Source organism: Rana temporaria, chromosome 10 (genome assembly GCF_905171775.1).
Source record: "Rana temporaria chromosome 10, aRanTem1.1, whole genome shotgun sequence".
Classification (NCBI taxonomy): Eukaryota; Metazoa; Chordata; class Amphibia; order Anura; family Ranidae; genus Rana; species Rana temporaria.
This window is the reverse complement of record NC_053498.1, coordinates 109,230,819-109,255,924: the sequence shown is the minus strand read 5'-3', so window position 1 is coordinate 109,255,924 and position 25,106 is coordinate 109,230,819. Positions and strand designations below refer to the sequence as shown.

General features: G+C 43.0%; 1 protein-coding gene across 4 annotated transcripts in view; it reads right to left on the bottom strand.

The window, feature by feature from the left end:
- The window catches only part of KLHL17 (kelch like family member 17), a 91,448-nt gene that overhangs the window by 12,044 nt on the left and 54,298 nt on the right, over positions 1–25,106 (bottom strand). For all 4 annotated transcript variants that reach the window (XM_040325959.1, XM_040325960.1, XM_040325961.1 and 1 more), the window contains 7 exons: positions 21,581–21,802; positions 14,677–14,793; positions 12,267–12,480; positions 6,926–7,070; positions 6,667–6,834; positions 2,236–2,324; positions 2,051–2,124 (listed from right to left, as the gene is read on the bottom strand). In XM_040325959.1, coding sequence (XP_040181893.1) covers positions 2,051–2,124; positions 2,236–2,324; positions 6,667–6,834; positions 6,926–7,070; positions 12,267–12,480; positions 14,677–14,793; positions 21,581–21,802 — 1,029 coding nt within the window. The remainder of the gene's footprint in view (positions 1–2,050; positions 2,125–2,235; positions 2,325–6,666; positions 6,835–6,925; positions 7,071–12,266; positions 12,481–14,676; positions 14,794–21,580; positions 21,803–25,106) is intronic.

Genomic DNA, 25,106 nt, shown 5'->3' with positions numbered 1-25,106 from the left:
CATCAGTTAAAAATCCGATCGTGTCCAAACGCGGTGACGTAAAACACAACGACGTGCAGAGAAAAATGAAGTTCAATGCTTCTGAGCATGCGTCGACTTGATTCTAAGCATGCATGGATTTTTGACCGATGGATTTCCCCACAGACAATCGTTTTTTTCTAACGGTTTTTTAACCATCAGATAATTTTAAAACAGGTTCTACGTTTTTTCACCGATGGGAAAAAAAAAACGATGGGGCCCACAAACGATCGGTTCGTCCGATGAAAACAGTCCATCAGACCATTTTCATCAGACGAACCGATCGTGTGTACAGGGCATAAGTGTCTACACAGCTGCTGGACACTTATAGTGATACACCACACCTACTGCAATATTAATTATGTGAAAATAGTGCAGCGCTGTGCATCTATAAATCTTACATAAACAAATAATTATACATTCCATAAAACACTTAGTGATATAATGAGTACTGCTTGTGATACTTTTTTTTTTTTGCACTAACATCCAAACTTTTGGAATGCATCCCCTTCTTCAAGGTCCAAAATACAAAACTGCCAGCAAATAAGTCAGAAAACAAAACAAAAAAAAACACAAGAATTGGAAATGTGTGAGGCGGCAGATAATAAACTGGACCCTGTAAAGTAGGAAAGGTCTCTCCCTGCTGGAGACATTATGAACAGCATGCACTGGAAGCCAACGGGAAAACAACACTGCACTGGTCATGTCACCAGTTGAATTCCTTGGTTTGTGGCTTGACCAATTATCCAAACAAATGCTGATAGACCTTCGGAGTGGTGAATGGGAAAAACGCAGCTGTTAAAATAAGGACCATAACACTTGCATTCATTACAGTAGCTACTAAAAGAAGTTGAAAGACCTTCCAGCCTATTATTACCAGTCTGCCTAATAATCAAATGGTACCATGATTGTTGGTAGTTTATGAGATAACTATTGTACCTAAACCCAGTTATGGAGTTTACCCACAGTGGCAGCCCGGCGATCCTGTACACAGGATCGGTTTGTCCGATGAAAACAGACCGATGGACTGTTTTCATTGGAAAAACTGATCGTGTGTGGGCCCCATCGGAGAAAAAAAAAAATAGAACAGGTTTTAAATGTTTCCTATGGATAAAAAAATAATAGAAAAATCTGATCGTCTGTGTGGACGTCCATTGGTCAAAAAGCCATGCATGCTCAGAATCAAGTCAACGAATGCTCGGAAGCATTGAACTTCATTTTTCTCAGCACGTTGTAGTGTTTTACGTGACCGCGTTTTGGCACGGTCGGATTTTTGACTGATGGTGTGTAGGCAAGACTAATGAAAGTCAGCTTCATCGGACATCTGACGAAAAAATCCATCGGATTTGAATCCATCAGATATCCGATCGTGTGTACAGGGCTTAGGAGACCTTTAAGCTCCGTTCACACTAGTGTTACTACAAAGACGCCTGATTTGAGTGAAACTTCTCACTTTCTGGCACTCAAGTTGCATCAAAGTAGACAAGTCACACTAGTGTCAGCGAAGCCTTATACACAAGTGATGAAGGCAGAAGAGGCAACCGGCCAATGGCTCCTGCACCGTGCAGCTCAGGCCTGGAGGCAACACTGAGAGAAGGCAGATTTTCCATTTGTTCTGTATCAAGAGCTCTGGCCAACTCTGATGATTACAAAGGGAGAGCGAGGCTCACCCAGTGTAATTTGCAGGACACCCCCCCGATGGTATTTGATTCTGTGCACTTTAATTAATTTTGCAATCACAGGCTATCAGTCTGTCACTGGTTGAAGAATAAAGGGTTAGTTGAGTTGATCAAAGTATGCATACTGGTCACACACACGTTACAATCTGACTGTAAAATCATCTTGATATGTACCAACGTTGATGAGAATGGACCTACTAAAACATTCCTTTTCATTTATATCCAACCTTTTAGGCCCTTGCATTACATAGTTGTTGGAATCTGAAGGAGATTGGTTTTGGGGGAGCCTATATTTTCTTAATGATGTACAGTACTATGAAAGCATTCTAATACATATTACAGAAGATCCTTACCTGAGGTTCATATTTTTCTACTGTGGCCAAGTGAGAGGAACTGTCGTAGCCACCAACAGCATAAAGATTACCATCTAGAAAGATCATAAACATAAAACGTTAGTTGGTTTAAGTACCATACAGAGACTATATATTGGGTCTTCAATCTGCAAATGAGCACTTCATGGTAAAGAAACAAGGCTCACCTAGCGTTGCCACTCTGACATATCTTCGTCTAGTGCTCATGGCAGCTATGGATGTCCATGTTCCCGTGAGTGGGTCATACCGCTCAGCACTGTAATGAAACCAGAATGTCAGTTTTCTGTCAATTTAGATATCAAAGTAAAATGCTAAAAGAAAACCTGTCAAGAGACAACCATGGAGGCTATCACTGCTAACCTCCTTCTCAACATGTTAGTTCCCTTGGCTACTATGCCGACACCATGCTTTCTGATTCACAGACCTAAAAAAATGTATAAGAGTTTTTGTATTCACTAGTTGCATGTTTTTGCCTACTTCAAAGTACTGAAACCCTGGATTAGCATGCTGAGCAAGCAGCTAAAAAAAAAAAGTTACTTTCTGCCTGTCCAGCATGTCAGATGTAAAGGGTTCTGATGAGCTATCTAATGAATTGGTGGTCAACTTGATATAGGGCACCTCAAGTGCAGCCCCTGACATCACCAAAGGGCTGAACATAAAACATGTTTAATTGAGTCTCAGAGACAGCAGACACACAACAGCATATAGTCAACTAATAGCATGATACAGGAGATGGCCAGAGACTGTGGACATGATACAAGAGATGGCCAGAGACTGTGGACATGATACAAGAGATGGCCAGAGACTGTGGACATGATACACGAGATGGCCAGAGACTGTGGACATGATACACGAGATGGCCAGAGATTGTGGACATGATACAAGAGATGGCCAGAGACTGTGGACATGATTCAAGAGATGGCCAGAGACTGTGGACATGATTCAAGAGATGGCCAGAGACTGTGGACATGATTCAAGAGATGGCCAGAGACTGGACATAATAAAAAAGATGGTCAGAGACTGAAAACATACCCTGTCAGCCCCCCAGTCATCCCTCTCCTATATCAGTTAGTAGTAGTATGCAGCTCTATACAAACACCTATCTCTGCGATTGTATGTTGTTATTTATAGCATGTACAATACTGTTCCTCTTATCTGCTCCTCAGGGGCCTCCCTCCCAGGCCATTCGACCTTCATAGAAATATTGTGTCCATTGTATATTGCACTCTTATCCCAGTCGATGTAGAAGGTGCCATTTGGGTGTCAAGATGTATTTTTGATCTGCTGGTATATGTATCGCTGCGATTTTAGTTCTACTATTCTGTAGATTTTTGTTTTGTAAAAACTCTTAAAAAAACACTAATATTACCCATTAAAAAAAAAAACTGCAGACATGATACAAGAGCTGGTCAGAGATTGCAGACAATATACATGAAATGGTTAGAGACTGAAAACCTACTGCAGCAGACTGTCAGACTCTGAACATGCTATAGTAGTTGAGGAGACCAGGGACATGCTTCAGAAAACATTTATTGACTGGAAACATTATATGAGACTGCTAGAAATCATTGCTATACCAGGGCAATAGGGAAGTAGGGGTCCTAAGGGCCACACAAAGGGGCTGCTGGTTTGGCACCAGGGATCCAATGAAATAAGGTTTCATCATTCTCAGATGTAACATGTGTTTTCTAATCATATAGGAAATATGACCAATGAAAATAGGCTATGGTTGGGATTTACATATTAAACGGCATCTAATCTGGCCTCAAAGTACGTCATTTAACAGCAAGCCTCAGAAAGTTTGTTGGGCCAAGAATTACCAGTGTCCAGGCTCGTTCACAACAGCGGTCACTACATTTTTGTGCATTGAAGTGCACTGTAGCCTATTCATTTTCAATGGACTTCTGCTAGAGCGCCCAATAAATGGACCTTTAGGCCTGGTTCACACCAATGCAGGTTGCAGTTTTCAAATTCCAGGTGCATTTTGCGTTTTTAAATAAACATTTTTGATCCATTGAAGTCTATGGAGCCAATAACCATAAAAATGAACAGATGTGAATGTGACCCGAAGGTGTGAACCAGGCTTTAGTCTTCATATCAATCTCGAAATCACGCCAAGTCTACATTAAAGTGGAACTAAACCCTTTTATCCTTTTCTACCAAGAAAGCCGCCAAAATCAGTGGACAGGCAGGTTTTTTAATGCAGAAGAGACATGCTTTGCCTCTTCTGCATTAAAGCTACTTACCTGCCTCTCCGCCCCTGTATAGTAATGCCGAATCTGCTGCAACTCCTGCGTGAAGATGTCAGCGTCCAGCTGCGAGTTCAGGGGACGGCGTATCGCTGGATTCAAAACGAGTAAAGTTCCGCTTTGAATTTATGGGTTTAGTTCTGCTTTAATCTCCCCCGTTTACTGGCACTAAACCCTGCCCAATAATTTAATGGTCAAATGCAAGGTCCTCAGTGGGCAGCAGAGGCTCTAGAACTTGACAGTTTAATGACAAGGGATAGCATCTAGTGCCAGCAAGGTGCAGGGTGTAATCCCAAAAAGATGTTGGGAGGTCTTAAACTGGAAGTAAACTCATAGATTTCAAAGTTAAAAAAAAAAAAAAAAAAAGAAAAGTTACATTTCTGGCACATACACATTGGATGTGCTTTCAACCGAACTGTGAAACCCTCCAACGGCTGGTGTCATAACTGATCACATGTGGAGCATCGTAGCAGTTGAAGATTAAACATAGGCCAAGATGACAGCTTCCTTGGCTGAAAATGATAGGAGGGTTTACTTCCACTTTAAAGCAGGAGTTCACCCGAAAAACAATTTTTAACATTAGATTGATGCTCATTTTGTGAAGGGGAATCGGGTGTTTTTTTTTAAATCGAAGCAGTACTTACCGTTTTAGAGATACATCTTCTCCGCCGCTTCCGGGTATGGTCTTCGGGACTGGGCGTTCCTATTTGATTGACAGGCTTCTGACGGTCGCATACATCGCGTCACGAGTAGCCGAAGGTCGGTGCGGCTCCATACGGTGCCTGCGCACCGACATTCGGCTACTTTCGGAAAATCGTGACGAGATGTATGCGACCGTCGGAAGCCTGTCGGAAGCCTGTCAATCAAATAGGAACGCCCAGTCCCGCAGCCCATACCCGGAAGCGGCGGATAAGATCTATCTCTAAAACGGTAAGTACGGCTTCGATTTAAAAAAAAAAACACCCGATTCCCATAGACAAAATGAGCATCAATCTAATGTTAAAAATTAAGTTTTTGGGTGAACCTCCACTTTAAAGCGGGAGTTCACCCATAAATGCAGTTTTTGCTCTTTTACCCTTAGATGTATGCTCATTTAGTCTAGGGGAATCGGCTAGTTGTTTTAAAATCCAAGCATTACTTACCGTTGTAGAGGGCGATCTTCTCCGCCACTTCCGGGTATGGGTCTTCGGGAGTGGGCGTTCCTTCTTGATTGACAGTCTTCCGACAGGCTTCCGACGGTCGCATCCATCGCGTCACGAGTAGCCGAAAGAAGCCTAACGTCGGTGTGGCTCTATACTGCGCACCGACGTTCGGCTACTTTCGGAAAATCGTGACGCGATGAATGCGAACCGTCGGAAGCCTGTCGGAAGACTGTCAATCAAGAAGGAACGCCCAGTCCCACAGCCCATACCCGGAAGTGGCGGAGAAGATCGCCCTCTACAACGGTAAGTAATGCTCGGATTTTAAAACAACTAGCCGATTCCCCTAGACTAAATGAGCATCCATCTAAGGGTAAAAACAGCATTTTCCTGGCGAACCTCCGCTTTAAAGAATAACTAAACCCTCCAATCGTTTTCAGCCAAGGAAGCAGCATTTGTTTGATCTTCAACTGCCACGATGCTGCACATGTGATTAAGTATGACCATTGGATGGTTTGACAATTTAGTTGAGAGAACAACAAAATGTGACAGTTTACATTCTGGAATGTACCTTTTTTGATATTGTTGAATTAAAGGGATTAGGTCTGCTTTAAGTACAGCATGGGCTTTGTTTCAGGAAAAGGAGGGTTTTAAAGGCATAATTCACCTTTACTCAAAAGCTGCCTATGAAGAGGAGTGATGTTAGTAGATAAAAACAAGCTTTGACTAAAGTTGAATTACTTTACTACAGGATTTAGTCCATTTACCTACCTCATGAAGCCTGGCTGGAAATCTCCTAGGACATTGCTAAGGACGTTGCCAAGAGAAGCCTGGTGTTGCTGCTCATCTTCATCATCACAGGAATGAGCTCATTCTCTAATTCAAACCCCTTCACTCGCTCTCTCCTCTTATGCAATAGCTCTGCTTTTGACAGCTTGCTCCTGTGATGAGGAGGATGAGCAGTAACACTAGGCTTCTCCTACCAAATCCTAGAAGTTTTCAGGCTTCATGAGGTACATAAATGGCCTCCACATATAACAAAGACATTATTCAACTTTGGTCGAAGCTTCGGAGTTTGTTTTTATCCACAGAAGCCCCTTATCTGCACAGGCAGTTTTTATGTTAAAAGGTGACTCTACAGTGAGGATATCATAGGTACAATAAAGTGCCTGAATTTCAGGTCAGGTTTACGTTACCAAGATCACAATACCTGTTTAGGCAAGAAGCACCATCATAGCCACCTGCAGCATAGAGCAGACCATGAAGTACAGCCACTCCGAGACAACTACGACGGGTTCCCATGGAGACTTCTGGCTGCCAAGTGTTTGTTACAGGGTCGTAGGACTCTACAGTAGCAAGATCAGATGTTCCATCATATCTATTGCATGAAAAATGGCATGAATATAAGTTAATTTGATAGGAAATCAACATTTCCTATGTCTGCTGCTATCAGTGTCTGCCATTCTTACCCTCCTACTGCATACAGTTTGTTCCCAATAGCTGCAACTCCCACTCTGGCCCTTCTTGTAGACATTGATGCCACCATGTGCCAGCGGTCTGTACGGGTATCGTAGGCTTCACAGTCACCATGTATGGCAAACAGGCTCCCGCCACCTGCAATGCAACAGATACAGACCTGTGCGATAGAAAGATGTTTTCTATTTGTAGACAGCATAGTTTTTTTTTTTATTCCCCTTTCACATGGCCAGGTAGCTGTGGGCTGCAGATTCCTGCAACAAGAATCGGCAGAATCTTCCTCCTGGAATGACCGGCTCGGTCAGCGATCAGCTGCGTTCAACCCATTTAAACTAATGGCGGTCTGAAAGCGGCCGCTGCTATTCATACACAGAGCAGATAGCTGCAATTAGGGACAGATGTCTGAGCCCGGACACAGACATCTTCAGGTCATCAGAACTGAAAATCTGTTTGCAATATTTGTCCTTTAAATAATGTACCATGAAGTGTTATGAATAGGTTTAAACATCTTATCCAACAACAAAAACATAGCTCCCAACTGTCCCTTATTTCGAGAAATGTCCCCAGGTCTCGCTTTCCTCCTCATTTGTCCCTCATTTTGGTCTGATCTATACAAATGTAAATAAATACCCCTTTTAATCGTCTAAAAAGTGTTTTTCCAGTGCTAAACCTTTCATTTGATTTCTAAAATGCTGCATTTGTAAATTCCAGGCGTCAATATAAAGGAATAGAAGTGGTAAAAAAAGCACTCGTGGGTTTAACAAATCTTGTTTTTTTTGTACAATTCTCCTTTAAGGGGGCGTGGCAATGTGTGTGGCCTATGCCTGCATACTTTTGCCGATAGGTGTCCCTTATTCCTATCTCAAAAAGTTGGGAGGTATGCAAAAGTTCTTAAAATTAACTTATTTTTTCGAAATAAACATCTTAATTTATAATCTAATTTTGTTTCCATGCAATTTATTTACTCATTTATGCTGCTGAGCATCAGACCCCCCCCCCTGCCCCCGATTGAATCCACGATCAAATAGTCATTCCTTCTGCCCGATTTAGACTCAATTTTGATTGTATTTGATCAACCAGAGTTGATTGGCCAGGGCAGAACATTATTGATTGGTCTGCATCAGTTCACAGCATCAAGACACTTTGTTCATGAATACAATGGTATTTCAATCTTTCCGGTTATGAGATTAACAGAGAAACGATCAATAACTTAGGATCATAAGTTATGATCGGATTTTAACCAATCGATCAAACTACTTTTCTATGCTGGGAATATCGATCAAATCTGTCGTTTACTTTTAATTCATTATTTCTACGTGAAGAGGTCAATCAAAAAAATGATTTGTTCATTTATCGAAGCAGGTATGGCCTGGCAAACAAATTGAATCTTGATACTGCATTGTGAATATTTCTGCAACTAATGATGTAAATTGTTTTTACTCTGATTTGCTTTATTTTAAAGCTTGGTTTATAAAGGTATTAAGAATGAGGGCACTTAGCCTGAATTTTGATGTTCATGAATGTCTTCTTGTCTCAGGGAGAGGGATGGTCTGAGTCGAAAGGATTAGTACCACCAAGTGCTACAGTGGGGATCGAAAGTTTGGGCACCCCAGGTAAAAATTTGTATTAATGTGCATAACGAAGCCAAGGAAAGATGGAAAAATCTCCAAAAGGCATCAAATTACAGATTAGACATTCTTAGAATATGTCAAAAAAAAGTTAGATTTTATTTCCATCATTTACACTTTCAAAATTACAGAAAACAAAAAAATGGCATCTGCAAAAGTTTGGGCACCCTGCAGAATTTATAGCATGCACTGCCCCCTTTGCAAAGCTGAGACCTGCCAGTGTCATGGATTGTTCTCAATCATCGTCTGGGAAGACCAGGTGATGTCAATCTCAAAGGTTTTAAATGCCCAGACTCATCTGACCTTGCCCCAACAATCAGCACCATCGGTTCTTCTAAGCAGTTGTCTAGAAAACTGAAACTGAAAATAGTTGACGCTCACAAAGCTGGAGAAGACTATAAGAAGTTAAAGCAAGATCTGGAATACTAAGAAAAATATCAGACAGAACAGCTTGCAGGATTGTGAGAAAAGCAATTCAAAACCCATGTTTGACTGCACGATCCCTCCAGAAAGATCTGGCAGACACTGGAGTTGTGGTACACTATTCCACTATGAAGAGATACTTGTACAAATATGGTCTTCATGGAAGAGTCATCAGAAGAAAACCTCTTCTACGTCCTCACCACAAAAATCAGCGTTTGAACTTTGCAAATGAACATATAGACAAGCCTGATGCATTTTGGAAACAAGTTCTGTGGACCGATGAGCAGGGCTGTGGAGTCGGTAGAAAAATGTTTCGACTCCTAAATGTTCCGACAATCTAAATTTACTAGGAGTCGGAGTTGGAGTTGGTGCATTGTTTGCGGACTCCGACTCCAGGTACCCAAAATTTCCTCCGACTCCACAGCCCTGCCGATGAGGTTAAAATAAAACGTTTTGGCAGGAATGAGCAAAGGTACGTTTGGAGAAGAAAGGGCACAGAATTTAATGAAAAGAACCTCTGTCCAACTGTTAAGCATGGGGGTGGATCAATCATGCTTTGGGGTTGTATTGCAGCCAGTGGCACAGGGAACATTTCACGAGTAAAAGGAAAAATGGATTCAATAAAATGTCAGCAAATTTTGGATGGTAACTTAATGCCATCTGTGAAAAAGCTAAAGTTAAAGAGAGGATGGCTTCTACAAATGGATAATGATCCTAAACACACCTCAAAATCCACAGGGGATTACATCAAGAGGCGTAAACTGAAGGTTTTGCAATGGCCTTCACAATCTCCTGACCTCAACATAATTGAAAATCTATGGATAGACCTTAAAAGAGCAGTGCGTGACTGACAGCCCAGAAATATCAAAGAACTGGAAGACTTTTGTAAGGAAGATACTGAAGATAATGGGCAAAGATACCTCAAACAAGAATTGAAAGACTCTTGGCTGGCTACAAAAAGCGTTTACAACCTGTGATACTTGCCAAAGAGGGAAGTACAAGATATTAACTCTGCAGGGTGCCCAAACCTTTGCAGACGCCATTTTTTTGTTTTCTGTAATTTTGAAAGTGTAAATGATGGAAATAAAATCTAACTTTTTTTGACATATTATAAGAATGTCTAATCTGTAATTTGATGCCTTTTGGAGATTTTTCCATCTTTCCTTGGCTCCGTTATGCACAATAATACAAATTTTTACCTGGGGTGCCCAAACTTTCGATCCCCACTGTATAATGTCTGGCTTATGTCAGACGCTGTAGACCTATTTGTTTTTATAGCTCTTGGCATTCTTCCCTCTTACCAAATATAGCATTTGAAAGCCAGGCAGGGCAACATTTAGGGCACATTCGCACATTCCCCTGCAACCCCCCCCCCCCCAAAAAAAAAACCACTGTAAAAAAGGCATATGCAGTTTTACAGCATTTTTTATCATGTTTCCAGTGCGTTTTCTGGATTCCTGACTCCCAGCTTGGACTGGTGACTCAAACGCATTTCATGCATCTTTGTTCGCTTGGATACCGAAAGGCTATCAAAAACTGATCAGTGTGAAAGGGCCCTTAAAAGTCCTGCTGGTGCTTGATACATGTCTGCTTCCAATGCCCATGTAGATTTGGCCGATTTATCCTTCACAATGTATAGCATTGGAAAGGACAATTGCCTTTTGGTTGCATTGGCCAAAAATGTAGGACAAATCAACAAGATGTGCTTATCAAGTACAGTGAGGAAAAAAAGTATTTGATCCCCTGCTGATTTTGTACGTTTGCCCACTGACAAAAAAATGATCAGTCTATAATTTTACTGGTAGGTTAATTTTAACAGTGCGAGACAGAACAAAAATATCCAGAAAAACGCATTTAAAAAAAAAATATACATTTAATTTAATGAGTGAAATAATTATTTGACCCCTTTGCAAAACATGACTTAGTACTTGGTGGCAAAACTCTTGTTGGCAATCACAGAGGTCAGACGTTTCCTGTAGTTGGCCACAAGGTTTGTACACATCTCAGGAAGGATTTTGTCCCACTCCTGCAGATCCTATCCAAGTCCTTAAGGTTTGAGGCTGACGTTTGGCAACTCGAACCTTCAGCTCCATCCACATATTTTCTATGGGATTAAAGGGTCACTAAAGGCAAACTTTTTTTTTTTTTTTTAAATAACAAACATGTTATACTTACCTCCACTGTGCAGCTCGTTTTGCACCGAGTGTCCCCTAACCCTGTCTTCTCGGGTCCCTCAGCGGCTGTCTTGGCTCCTCCTCGCAAAAGCTTTCCACCTTCATGCGAGCGAGCGTGGTGGAAAGCTTTTGCGAGCGCGCTTAGCCGCCGACTGCATCACTCGGCCCCACCCCCCGGCGCGCCGCGTCATCCGCTGTGATTGACAGCAGCGCCAGCCAATGGCTGCGCTGTTATCAATCCGTCCAGCCTAGCCAATCAACGGCCAGGCTGGGAACCGAAGAGGATCACGTGGACGCACGCGGGACTTTCAAGGCATCAGGTAAGTAAAATGGGGGTTCGGGGGGGGGGGCTGGTACCATTGTATGTTTTTTCACCTTAATGCATAGGATGCATTAAGGTGAAAAAACATTTACCTTTACAACCCCTTTAAGGTGTGGCAAGATCAGCAGGGGATCAAATACTTTTTTCCCTAACTGTAGAGGACACTTCTAGCTCAAAGGGTCTGTTACATTGTGTAAGGCACACGGCCCTCCAGGCCACTTCATGTGGCCCTCACACGTCTCCTGCACCAACCCCATCTTTTCTGCCCACACCTTGTCTCAGCAGTCATCAACAGAGAGGAGGACAAAACTCGTCTGCCAGATCTAGAGCTTTTCCATGCAGCTACGGAGAGGCTAGTCTCTGTCCCCCCATTATTCTCAGTGTCTGCAATTGATAGCAGAACTCCTACAGATCCTGCATTACTCTGTGCAGCCGCAGCACCCCCTCATCTCCATCTCCCCTGGTCTCAGCATTGAGCAGCTGACTTCAGCCCTCCTCTGGTTCTCCCCCTGAGCTTGCACTTTTTCCTTCCCAGCTCCCATCAGCTTTTCCCGAAAGCAGCAGCAAGTCTTGACATCTGATGTAAGGGGGAGTGGGATGCTCTAGACATCTAGTCTTACAGATACAACAGGCCCCTTAAAAGAAACCACAATGCTGTATAAAAAAGGTATATAAATTTAGCTTTCAGTTTCGAATGTTTCCTATAGCATCAGTTTCATGTTATTTTTCATTGAATTTGTAGTATTTGGAAAAATAATAAAAACTCAAGTTGCTTTATCATCCTTACCTACTGCAAAGAGCACCGTGCTGGCCCCTTCGCAGCGCCGAGGCCGTGTCCGGCTATTACCCAGGACCCCTCGCTGTTCTGGCATTAGGTGGTACTTTAGGGCCTCAATCAACAAGTCTTTACATTCTGAGTGATGGCGAACTAGGAGCTCTGTGTCCACACTGCTCATCAGGAAATCCCTGCTCAGCAATGGAAGCCGCACACACTTCATTAGCTACCAGGAGAAAGTAAAAGAAAGAAAAAACATAATCATGTTTACGGAAACAAAGAGAAATGATATACCTTATACCTAAAAGGCAGTGTATACATTAATATTACAGTGTATACATTTATATTACAGTGATGCTAAACTAAGTGTTAATTGTCATAATTCATTCACATGATCTTTCCCTGTCCTTTGGCATCTGAAGGAAAAGATCCTTGGGAGGGGCACCCAGAGGCGGCTCTTTAATTAGGCGGTCGCCTAAGGCCTCACACTCACAGGGGCCTTGCTGCCGCCTAACTTGCCCAATGCATTACCCCAGTTTTGAGGGACAGGGGACCTGTGCTCAGGCAGCAATAAGAGCCCTGATTTAGGAGGGGGGCCGCCAGCATCCCCAACAACCAGTAAATATCGATGACACCACCCCTTGTGATGTCAATGTCCCAGCATGCCCTCAGTCAATGACGTCACAAGGGGCGGGTTCAGCAGATGACATCGCCGGGTGGCCCCTCCCCTTAGTTATTAAAGAGCAGGATCTGGGGGCCACATTGTTAAAGGGGGCTTCCAGATTCCGATAAGCCCCCTGCCTGCAGACCCCCACAACCTCTGGCCAGGGTTGTGGGGAAGAGGCTCTTGTCCTTGAATTATTTTCCCCCCATCATCGGTCTGACTGGGGCCCCATGTCAAGTTTTGCCTAAGGCCTCACAAAGCCTAGAGCCGCCTCTGGGAGCACCTGTTACTTTGCTGATGTATGCTTTCTACAGTGTATGCACTGCCCTGATTGGTGCTGTGCCAGTTGCGAAAAAATAAAATAAAAAAATAGTTTCAGAAGAGGAATTCAAATAAATTATAAATATCAAATAACTGCTTTATATCTCCCTATAAATCTTTATTGAACATCAAATGTGGATTTTTGTGCATTAATATGGTGTGGGTGGAGTCAAAGATGGCTGACACTAGCTTTCATTTTGTTCAGACGGCATCTGCATCCCAGGCTCTTTTTTTACTTTACAGGTTTTAGCAATTACATTTGATATATTTAATACTGATTTATATTAAAACAACGCTTTTTGGGAGTTTCTTGGTGAATGTAAACCGATCAGCATACTATACCCCACCCCATTAGTGTTTAGCAAAATGAGGACATGGAGGAGGGAGGAAGGGGAGTGTCATTTATCATTGTGTATACACCCACATGTGTGACTCTAGTCATATGAGCTGCACAATTAAGAAAAAAAAAAAAAAAAGAGAAGGAGGAAATGAAGAGCTTAGAAGGGAACTGAAACTGAGCTTGCTCTGTAGAGACCTGTAATGGGGACACAGAGCAGATGGGAGGGACAGATGAAGGCAAGTTTAACCAGTTATATTTCACTCTACACAAAACGCATGCTTTAGTGGCTTTGTGAGTATAAACACCGTTATATAGAATGTAATGAGAGTTTTTCATAGTCTGGGTTTAGCCCTGGTTCACACTGGAGCGTTTTGACATGTCAAATCGGCGACAATTGCCATCAATGGCACCATCCTAATCGATTTCAAAGAGTTTCTGTACTACTTTTTGCGATTTCGGGCTGCAAATTACAATGACATCTGTGCAGAAACCTGTGTGGAAGTCCATCGGTCAAAAATCCAAGCATGCTCAGAATCAAGTCGACGCATGCTTAATTTTTCTCAGCACGCCGCAGTGTTTTACGTCACCGCGTTGGAAACGGACGGATTTTTGACCGATGGTGTGTAGGCAAGACTGATGAAAGTCAGCTTCATCGGATATCCGACGAACAAATCCATCGGATTAGATTGCATCAGATATCCGATCGTGTGTACAGGGCTTAAGTGTAAGTGAGAGAGGACCAGGTGAAGCAGCCGATCAGGCTCCACTGCAATGCACATGTGCTGACATGAGGAGAGAGCACAGAAGGCAAAGGGTGACTTATGACTCAGCTGCCGCCCCTCATTATCCAGTCAGTAGGCTGAGAGGTGATTTTTAACTATTGTGAACTGTACTGCAGTGGAAGCTGTAGACCTGGTGGTGCTGTCTGGCAGAGGTGTTTAGATCACAAAACTGACTGCATAGAACAACAAGTATTTTTCAGGTACAGTGTTTCCCATACATACTATATAGGTCAACTGCTTGCCTGGAGTTCAACTTAAATTTTTCCGGTTTCATAATAAAAAAATGGAATTGCTTGCATATATTGCTCTCCTCACCCGAGGAACGTGCTGTCTTCTTCCATCCACATCATGTTTGACCCAGTTTAGGACGGCTCTGTACACCTCTTCCTCTGATGGGACATTCAGACTGTCACTTGAAATGAGGTCCAGCACCTGTAGGACATGGACACAGTATGTATGAAAAGTAGAGCAGGTTACTTACACACATTTATACACGAGATCCAAATGTAAGCAGACACAGCATATAGATAAATCTACTACATGGGACCATTTTCTACAGTCCTACAATTCCAGTGAGCGCTTGAAGAGCGGTGTATGCTGTGGCGCTACTGGATTACAAAGAACTACGATTATAATACTTGTAGTGATTTTTCTGACTTTTAGAACTGTTGCAGTGATTGCTTGATATTATTTTTAGTTTACAGACTGAAATTGCAGGTTGCCTTGTTGAGGCCGAGCCATTAAAGCGGGGGTTCACCCTATAAACAAAAACAATTTTTTTTCCTTCTAGCATAAAATTAGGCATAGTAGCGGGGAATGGGTGTTCCTATCCAGACGGAGGATGATTGACGGCTGGCTCTGGCACGTCACGCTTCTCCGGAAATAGCCGAAATAGGCTTGGCTCTTCACTGCGCCTGCGCATAGTCTGTGCGCAGGCGCCGTATAGCGCCGTGAAGAGCCGAGACCTACTCCGGCTGTCTTCGGGGAGCGTGACGTGCCAGAGCCGGCCGTCAATCATCCTCCGTCTGGATAGAAACGCCCATTCCCCGCGGGGAGTCGGAATCTTCAATGTACGATTGCACTGTGAGTACCGTGCTAAAAAAATCAAGACAGGCATACTGTAGCTCGCACTACTATGCCTTAATTTATGCTAAAATGTTGCTATAGAGGGTGAACCACCGCTTTAAAACAGAAGAAAAAAAAAAACAAAGATGCAATTTGTACCCAGAGGCCCAGATTCTCAAAGGAGATACGACGGCGTATCTCCAGATACACCGTCGTATCCGAGTCTGAGCCGTCGTATCTATGCGCCTGATTCTTAGAATCAGTTACGCATAGATTAGTATTAGATCCGACCGGCGTAAGTCTCGTATGCCGTCGGATCTTAACTGCATATTTACGCTGGCCGCTAGGGGCGTGTATGCCGATTTACGCATAGAAATATGTAAGTCAGCTAGATACGCGAATTCACGAACGTACGCCCGGCGCAGTACAGATACACCCTTTACGTTAGGCTTTTCCCGGCGTAAAGCTACCCCTGCTATATGAGGCGTACCAATGTTAAGTATGGACGTCGTTCACGCGTTAAAATTTTACGTCGTTTGCGCAGGTCGTCCGTGAATGGGGCTGGACGTAATTTACATTCACGTCGAAACCAATACGTCCTTGCGGTGTACTTTGGACTGCGGTTTTTACGCTATAAACAAAAATAGAGCGACAATTTTGAAAAAAAAAAATAATATTTTTTACTTTTTGCTATAATAAATATCCCCCCCCCAAAAAATGTATTAATATATATATATATATATATATATATATATATATATATATATATATATATATATATATATATATATATATATATATATATATATTAAAAAAAAAAAAAAATCCTCAGTTTAGGCCGATACGTATTCTTAAACATATTTTTCGTAAAAAAAAAAAAAAAAAAAAAAAATCGCAATAAGCGTTTGATTGGTTTGCGCAAAAGTTATAGCGTTTACAATATAGGGGGTATTTTTATTAATTTTGTTTTTACTAGTAATGGCGGCGATCAGCGATTTTTTTTCGGTACTGTGACATTATAGCGGACACTTGGGACACTTGACACATTTTTGGGACCATTGGCATTTTTATAGCGATCAGTGCTATAAAAATGCATTGGATTACTATAAAAATGCCACTGGCAGTGAAGGGGTTAACACTAGGGGGAGGGAAAGGGTTTAAGTATGTCCCTGGGTGTGTTCTAACTGTAGGGGGGGGGTGGACTTACATGGGGAAATTACTGATCTTCTGTTCATACATTGTATGAACAGAAGATCAGCATTTCGCTCGCTCACAGGACCGGGAGCTGTGTGTTTACACACACAGCTCCTGGTCCCCGCTCTGTAATGAGCGATCGCGTGTGCCCGGCGGCGAACGCGCCCGCCGGGCATGGGAGTCGGGGGGGCACGCGCGCCCCTAGTGGCCTGCGCGAGAGCCGACGTATAGCTACGTGCTCTCGCGCAGGGGAGCTGACCTGCCGCCGTAAAACGATGGCGGCTGGTCGGCAACCAGTTAAAGTCGGGATTAACCAATTGCCTGGATCGGCAGGTGGCTCAGCCTTTCAACAAGTTGCTGAGAGCCTGAGCCAGCTCCCACCTCCTTTACAGCCTAGTGCTACAGTGAGCACTGAAGGGGCAAAGCAGAGAGCCGGTGACTGACAGTCCACCTAGACCAGTATGAATGTTTATTATTTTACATTCCCAAACTTCTCTTTTAATAGTCAGTGGGTGGAAACCCGAACATTGTTGACCACTGAGAACTGCCCCCCTTACCTACAGTTAAAAAGAGAACTGCTGCTAGTGGTTAGAAACTCTGCATTGCTCATGGAGCCCTTAGCAACCTTTGGAAGAACTCTGGGTGAATAAACCTGTTCTAACAGAATACTATACAAAAAGGTCCCTGGCACACTTTCTGAAATGAAAACAAGGCACAACTGGGTCAATTGCAGGGTTAAAATAACACATGCTGTATTTAAATGCATGAACGTGCATTACAAACATGATGGGCATGGTGGTAGCATCTCTAAATATAGTATGATAGTTGGGACCCTATACATGTAGGGTCTTTTATAAGTGTGACCCCCTCTTTTAGATTGTAATCTCTTAGGGAACAGGGCCCTCTTTGCCCGAATGCTGTAGAGCACTGTGCAAACTGTTGGTGCTATATAAATCCTGTATAACAACAAAACCAACAACACCAACATATAAGGTTTGCATTAGAGTTTGGATTTACAAAGATGACCGGCAAGTTCACAGTTAATCCAGTAATATAAAAAAAAAAATATTATATATATATATATATATATATATATATATATATATATATATATATATATATATATATATATATATATATATATATATATATATATATATATATATATATATATATATATATATCTTGGATGAGAACAAAAATGACTGCTGAAAACAGGAAATATCATACAGTAATGTGACAAAACAACAGCTTGACTGATCCGCTGCCAGCCAGTGACTCCAGGCTGGAGAAAATAGCACAAATAATCACCAAGTATGTGGGGAGGAAACAATGGGAATCAATCCATTCAGACCCTAGCAGCGGGGGACCCTTGCTGCTGGTGCGCTGGCAGCTTCCTGCATAGGAGTTCCCTGCGTTTCATATCGTAGGCTGTTGCTAGGAGACGTAGTGAACACGCAGGGGAAGCTAGGCTGAGCTCTGCATGTGTATTAGTGAGGGGGCTTCAGAAAGAGGAGCACAATGTGGGAAGACTTGGTGGAAAATAGCGGTGTGACTGCAAACTCTCCGGGGATCACAAAAACTAGAGAACGATGAGAAGTGGTGGGACGGGAGATAAACTCTATGAAAAATACCTGAATTTTAATTTTGTAGTTTCACTTATTACTGAAAGTACAAACCAAGTTTTTCAATTTAGCTGCATATTGATTGGTAGGAGGCCATGAACCCCTTTAGATTCCCAAAAATTCCTGGGTCCTGGCTTCCAGTAACAGGCAGTCTATATACATTATCTGTGCTCATCTGCTGCCTCTTTGAGCCTACCCTTACAACAGGCAATGTCAAAATTATGGGGGAGACCTGAGATGTTTAAAGAAGTATGGGGGTCCCCCCCCCCCCCATTTTAATCATACTTACCTAGGTGGATGCAGCAATCAGTCCTATACTGTATCTGCTCCCCGGCGCCTCTACACCAGTGGCAGCTGGTGGTATATTTTTTGGTAGGAGGGCAAACAAACAATCCACCCGCTGCCACCCCCACCCCCCCTGGTCGGTCACCAGCCCTGCACTTACGCTATCTAGGATGCAGGCAGTGCTTCCTCCAGGCGGTGGCTTCCACCTGTGTCTCCTGCATTTTCTCCCTCCTCCTCCGCGGAGGCCAATAGGATCGCTTTTCCTTTCAGCCAATTGGGCGATGCGTCTCAGGAAGACAATAGCAAATATTAATAATTCGCTATTGTCACAAAACTGGGTCGGCTGAGGGCGCAGTCTCAGGTTCTAATTATGTGCTTCTAAATAAAAATAAAAATAAAAAAAAGAATCAATGCGTCCGGCACCCTGCATGTAGATTAGGGGCCAGGCGCATGGATTAGGGGGGCTGCGCCCCATATGGACAAGCCACCACTGCTCTACATTGAGAACCGAGCGATTAAACACTGCTGATCGCTCATGTCTCAGAGCTCAGTGAGCAGAAAGCTGTCGTTAGTCACAGCTCTCCGCTCTGCTTCCCTTTTCGCTCACTGGAGCACTGGGCTGTAGAGGGGGTGGGAGCGGATGGCTCAGGCTCTCAACGGCTCGCACAGATGCACACTCGGATGTGCTCAGAGAGCCATGCAACCATCCACCTGTCATGGATTTGACCAGTCTGCCTGCACAAAACTGAATAGAACACCTGTGCCTCCCGTGCAGGTAAAGACAGCTCTCTGCATAGCTGTACCGCACACTGTACCCATGTAAATGAGGCCTACGTGAACTTAAAGTAAACCTGTGCCCAGACTATGCACATTAAAGTATTAAAACATTCTAAACAAAATATAAAAGCACTTTAAGTGTGGTGACTGGTGTTTTTCCACACTGGGAAGAAATACATCACAGCACATAAAGCTAGAGAGTAGGGTTGCCTCCTTTCGTTCAATTAAAACAGAACACTTTAGCGGCACAAATAACATGTGTAATCATACAAGTCCCCCTTTACATCAGAGTCCACAGAGTTCCCCTGAACTAGCAGAGTTCCTTTACACTGTAAAGGGTGGGGGGTTGGACTCTGCATACTCTGATGTAAGGGATGCTCTGGGAACCCCCGATTTAAGGGGGAGCACTGAGAACTCTGATGTACAGAGAGGACGCTGATATAAGGGGGAACACTGTGGCCTCTGCTTTATAAGGGGAACTCTGATGTAAGGGGTGCTCTGAAAAGAGAGAGGGGATGACTTCAGTCACAGACAGGGATAGATATTGAGCTCACTTACCCCCTTGGCAGTCAGCACCTCTCATCCAGATGTATCTGAGGCTGTTGGACTTGAAATTTTCAGCCCACAATTTTTTCTGAGAAGTATGGGCAGACACAGAGGGGTAGGGGGAAAGAGGAAAATTAGCAGATATGGCCCTCTCTCCTCTCTTGTCTGTGTGTGTGTGTGTGTGTCTGTGGGGAGGGGGGGGAATGGTTAGTGCTAGCTTTGGGCAGCGTGAAAGATTTTAACTCTCGGTTTAGACACCTGCTACCAGCAACCATGCTAGGAAGCCATAGTCTGGTCTGAATAAAGTGTCCGGATGCACGATTCCAAACCCAAACTGTCCGGGTGAATCCCAGACAGGAGGCAACCCTACTAGAGAGGTCAGCAGCTTGTTATAAAGGTTCTTTCATTGCTTGTTAAAAATATGTAAAAAAAAACAAATATGTAAAACTTGAATATATAAATAGCCTGGGTGCAGGTACTCTTTAAATAGAAGCTGAAGTGATCTTTAGGCCCCATTCACACCTCCGCGACAAAACGCCAGACGCTCGTGCCGCTGGAGGGGAGAATTCCCATTGCTGTCTGAGATGGTTCACATCTCATAGACGCCGTACGCCTGCAAAAAAGTCCTGGACCCTTTTTTTCAGGCGGCATTGGCGTTCGGCCATACAAAGCAATGGGAAGGATTTGTAAAAAAAAAAAATTACACTATTTGCGGCAAAATACGCCGCGTACGCGGCGTTACTTGTCGTGGAGGTGTGAATGCAGTGTAATATTGTCTAATGGCAGAGGTCTCAAAAGATTCTGAATGAAAGTGTCAGGGAAAGCACTATAACCTAATCTGGCTCTACTGTATGTCACAGTTCTGTCAAATTCATAATTGTAATTAGGGGTGAGTACAGAGAAGACTTCATCAGTGTTTTGCTACTCTTAATTTTTCAGTCACAGGCTGGAATGGCCCTTGACCAGGGTATAGAGCTTGAACAGCAGCGCGAAAAAAGCGAGGTCATGGATCCTACATAGGAAAATTTAAGAACAAAATAATGCATTTTTTAAGACAGGTGAACCAGTTTACAAAGGCCCTATACCAATTGAGCCATAGAGTCTTTTTGTAAAGTTCTCTCCACAAGCCACAAAATACCGTATACAAGGTATTCTAACCCTCGCCAACAAAAAAGACTTAACCAACTTATTTTTAACCTATTGGATCCTGGACATGTATATCATGTGACCATAGTGGAGAGGGAATGGTTAACTCTGCCCACAGTAGAACAGAGTTCACAGGAGATTCAAAGAAGCGCCAACAATCAGGAGGATAGGGCGTTACTGGAAGTACTTCCACACCTCCTATGGAAATTAGAAAGGCAAAATGTGTGCTAAAGCTGTGAACTGTAGACCAAAAGCACCAGGGTGTGCGACTCCGACTACTAGGACCCTCACTGATCTTCCACAGGTATTCATGGTCAGAGGTATTCCCTCCTCTCCATATCAGTCCTGGTTTGTAAAATCGAGAGAATCATCTGCACCCATCATGCCAACCGGTGGGCCAGCATTTACGGGGATGAAGGTAGAATGTCAGTGTACACAGTCCAATAGAATTTAAAACATCTTCGTATGTGAAGGCAAAAACTATGAAACTAGCATTTTTCAAGACAAAATTAGGGGAAGATGAGGTTATATGACAAAAAAAAAAAAAAAAAAAAAAAAAAGCTTTATTAGATGAGAATTACCTGTTTTAGAGGCAGTAGCATGAACTCTTCAGTCTTTGACACCTCCACAAAGTGCTGTAGAACATACTTGTGTGCAGACTTCAGAAGGTCACTGCAGGAGTGTGTGTCTGCAAAGCCACGAATCCCAAGACAGTTAGAGGGGTCCAACTGGCTGAGCAGGAACTTGCAGCAGGCATCCCTCACTCCATTTAGCTGTAAGAGACTAGCAGCTGGGAGGAGAGTCTGGAATACAGACAAAAAAAAAAAGAGGACATATTATTTCAATAATTTCTTAAGCATGAGATGAACTTATGCATGCAAACAGCAGCAAGAGTGAGCAGCCAGTACATGTCTGCATTTAAAGGTGAAATCCACCTTTTACAAAATAAAAAAAAAAATACAAATTAACTTGCAAAGGGTTACAACCTCAATCTAAACAAGTCGCTAATCCATAGCTGAGATATACAGTACTGTGCAAACTTTTTAGGCAGGTGTAAAACAAATAAAAAATAAATGCTGTAAATAAATAAGGCTTTCAGAAGTGTTAATAATTTATTTTTGTCAATTACCAAAATGGAAAGTAAATGGAAAAAAAAAAAATATTTAAATCAAATATTTGGTGTGACCACCCTTTGCCTACAAAACAGCATGAGTTCTTCTAGGTCAGTGGTTCTCAACCTGGGGGTCGGGACCCCCTTGGGGGTCAAATGAGGATTTGCCAGGGGTCCCCAAAACCTGGGCTGTTCCTGAAGCCTGCGGCCACCCACTCAGCCTCTTCACAGCTGCCCCTTCAGTTCACGGCATAGCTGGGGGGCAGGGACTAGAGGTCAGCTGACTGCTGAGGAATGTGAAGTGAGAAGGGCTGGAGGAGACCCTATCTGCTGATTTCAGCATAGGTGTCACTGCTACGAGAAACCACAAAGTCGGTGACACAGTGAGTAACACTACCTGTGATTAGAGTTGCCCTTAAAAGTCCCCACTACAGTTCTCAGATCAGCAGATGACCTTGATCAAGAGCACCTAAGTTGGCTGATCAGAATCCCCCAGCATTGCCACTCATCCCAACACCCCGCCAGCATTGCCACTGATCCCATACTCCCCACCAGGGAGTAAGAGAAGGAATAAAAATAGAGACTACATGGAAGGGTAAGGAAAAGTGGGGGAGGAACAAAGAAAAAGGGAGAGAACGAATAAGAGAAAGAAGAAAGACGTCTAGAGAGGGATGGGGGATAACAAACAAGAAATTAGGATAGAGAGAGATAAAAGGGAAAGAAAAGAGGAACAAAGAGAGAGAGTGGTACATCCTAAAATGTACCATAAGGGGTTTTAATACTGTACGAGTGGAAGGGACTCAGGGAGCGCTAAATGTCCGTGACCCATGATAGGAAAATAATTTTACCGTTAGGGGTCCCCACAACTTGGGACATTTTATCAAGGGGTCACGGCACTAGACAGGTTGAGAACCACTGTTCTAGGTACACTTGCACATTTTGAAGGAACTTGGCTGGTAGGTTTTTCCAAACAACTTGGAGAACTAACCACAGATCTTATAGACCGCCTCAGATCCTTCCGTCTCTTTATGTAATCCCAGACATATGTTGAGATCAGGGCTCTGTGGGGGTCAAACCAACACTTCCAACTGCTTATTCTTCTTTACGCTTAAGATAATTTTTAATGACATTGGCTGTATGTTTAGGGTCATTGTACTGCTGCAGAATAAATTTGGGGCAAATCACACACCTCCCTGATGATATGGCATGAAGGATAAGTATCTGACTGTATTTGAGGACACTACTGATCCTGATAAAATCTCCAACTCCATTAGAAGAAAGTCAGCCTTGCAAACTTGCAAGGAACCTCAAATATGCTTCACTGTTGCGCTGCAGACACACGTTATTGTACTGCTCCACCGCCCTTTGGTGAATAAACTGCCTCTTACCACAGCCAAATGTTTAAAATTTTGACTCAGTCCAGAGCATCTGCTGCCATTTTTCTGCACCCCAGTTCCTGCATTTTTGTGCATAGTTGAGATGCTTAGCCTTGTTTGCATGTCTGAGGAATGTTTTTTTGGCCACAATCCTTCGATGAAGACCACTTCTGGCTAGACTTTTCCGGACAGTAGATGCCGATAGTCCTGCTGGACATCTTCCAATGTTGAAGGGAAGTAAGCATGAAGCGTCTTTCATCTTCTGCATTAAGTTTCCTTGGCCGACCATGGTCTACGGTCCTCAATGTTGCTTGTTGCCTCTTCAAAAGAGCTTGAACATCACATGTTGAAATCACAGTCTGCTTTGAAATCTTTGCCTGGGAAAGAACTTTATGATGCAGTATAACTACTTTGTGTCTTGTTGCTGTGCTCAGACTTGTCATGATGTATGACCTGTAACAAATTGGTCTTTTACAACCTCACCTTAGTAGCAGAGTTTGGCTGTTCCTCACCCCGTTTAGGCTGGGTTCACACTACTACACTACTTTCATCCTACTTTGCTCGGTGTTCAATGTTTCCCTATGAGAGCGTCTTGTAGTGTCCTACATTGGTCCTACACAAGTCGTCCGACTTTGAAAATGCTCCCTGTACTACTTTTGGTCCTACATTGATCCTACTTCAGGCCCATTGAATATCATTGAAGTCGGACCAAAGTAGTATCCTGTTCATGAAAGTAGGATGGATGTAGGACCAATGTAGGATAAATGTAGGACCAATGTAGCAGAGCAAAGTAGGATCAAAGTAGTGTAGTAGTGTGAACCCAGCCTTAAAGCCTCCTACACAGGTGCTTTTATTTCAGTTAAATTACCTATATATGAATTGATGATCATTAGCACCAGCTTGGTATAACTGATCATACACCTGACTCTAATCCTATAAAATCCCTGACTGTGCAAGTGTATAAAATGTGTAAGTTTAAGAATTCATGCTGGTTTAAAACACCAAATATTGATTTAATTTTTCTTCTGTTCAGTTACCTCCCATTTTGCAAATGGATAAAAAAAAAAAAATATATATATTTTTGAAAGCATTCTTACTTTACAGCATTTCTTCACACCTGCCTAAAACCTTTGGACAGTGCTGTATATAAACTGGTTTTATCTACCAAAGGTTCTGTATTTCTGTCAATCTAACTGCACAACTCTGGCTAACACTCTGCTGATTGGACAGTGGAAAACTATAGACTGATAAGCTCAGAAGACCGTTTCCTCCTCATGCAGCAAATCTGAGTGGCTTCTGGTGCTTCCCTCAGTTCTACTATTCAGAAGATGGCAGGAGGCGGACATCAAATCAAATTCAGGTACTTGCATTAGCTTTATTTAATAATACATCTAGGGGTCTAGAAAAATATAAAGGGCCAGATCCACAAAAGGGATACGACGGCGCATCCGCCGCTGGGGGCATTTCGAGTCGAAATGCCGCTTCGGGTATGCAAATTAGCACTTACGAAGATCCACAAAGCTTTTCAGCTTCGTTTTTTTTCTCCGTAAGTATTAGTTTGCCATCGTAAAATTAGGGCTGCTTTTACAAGGCCTAAACAGTTTAGGCCTTGTAAAAATA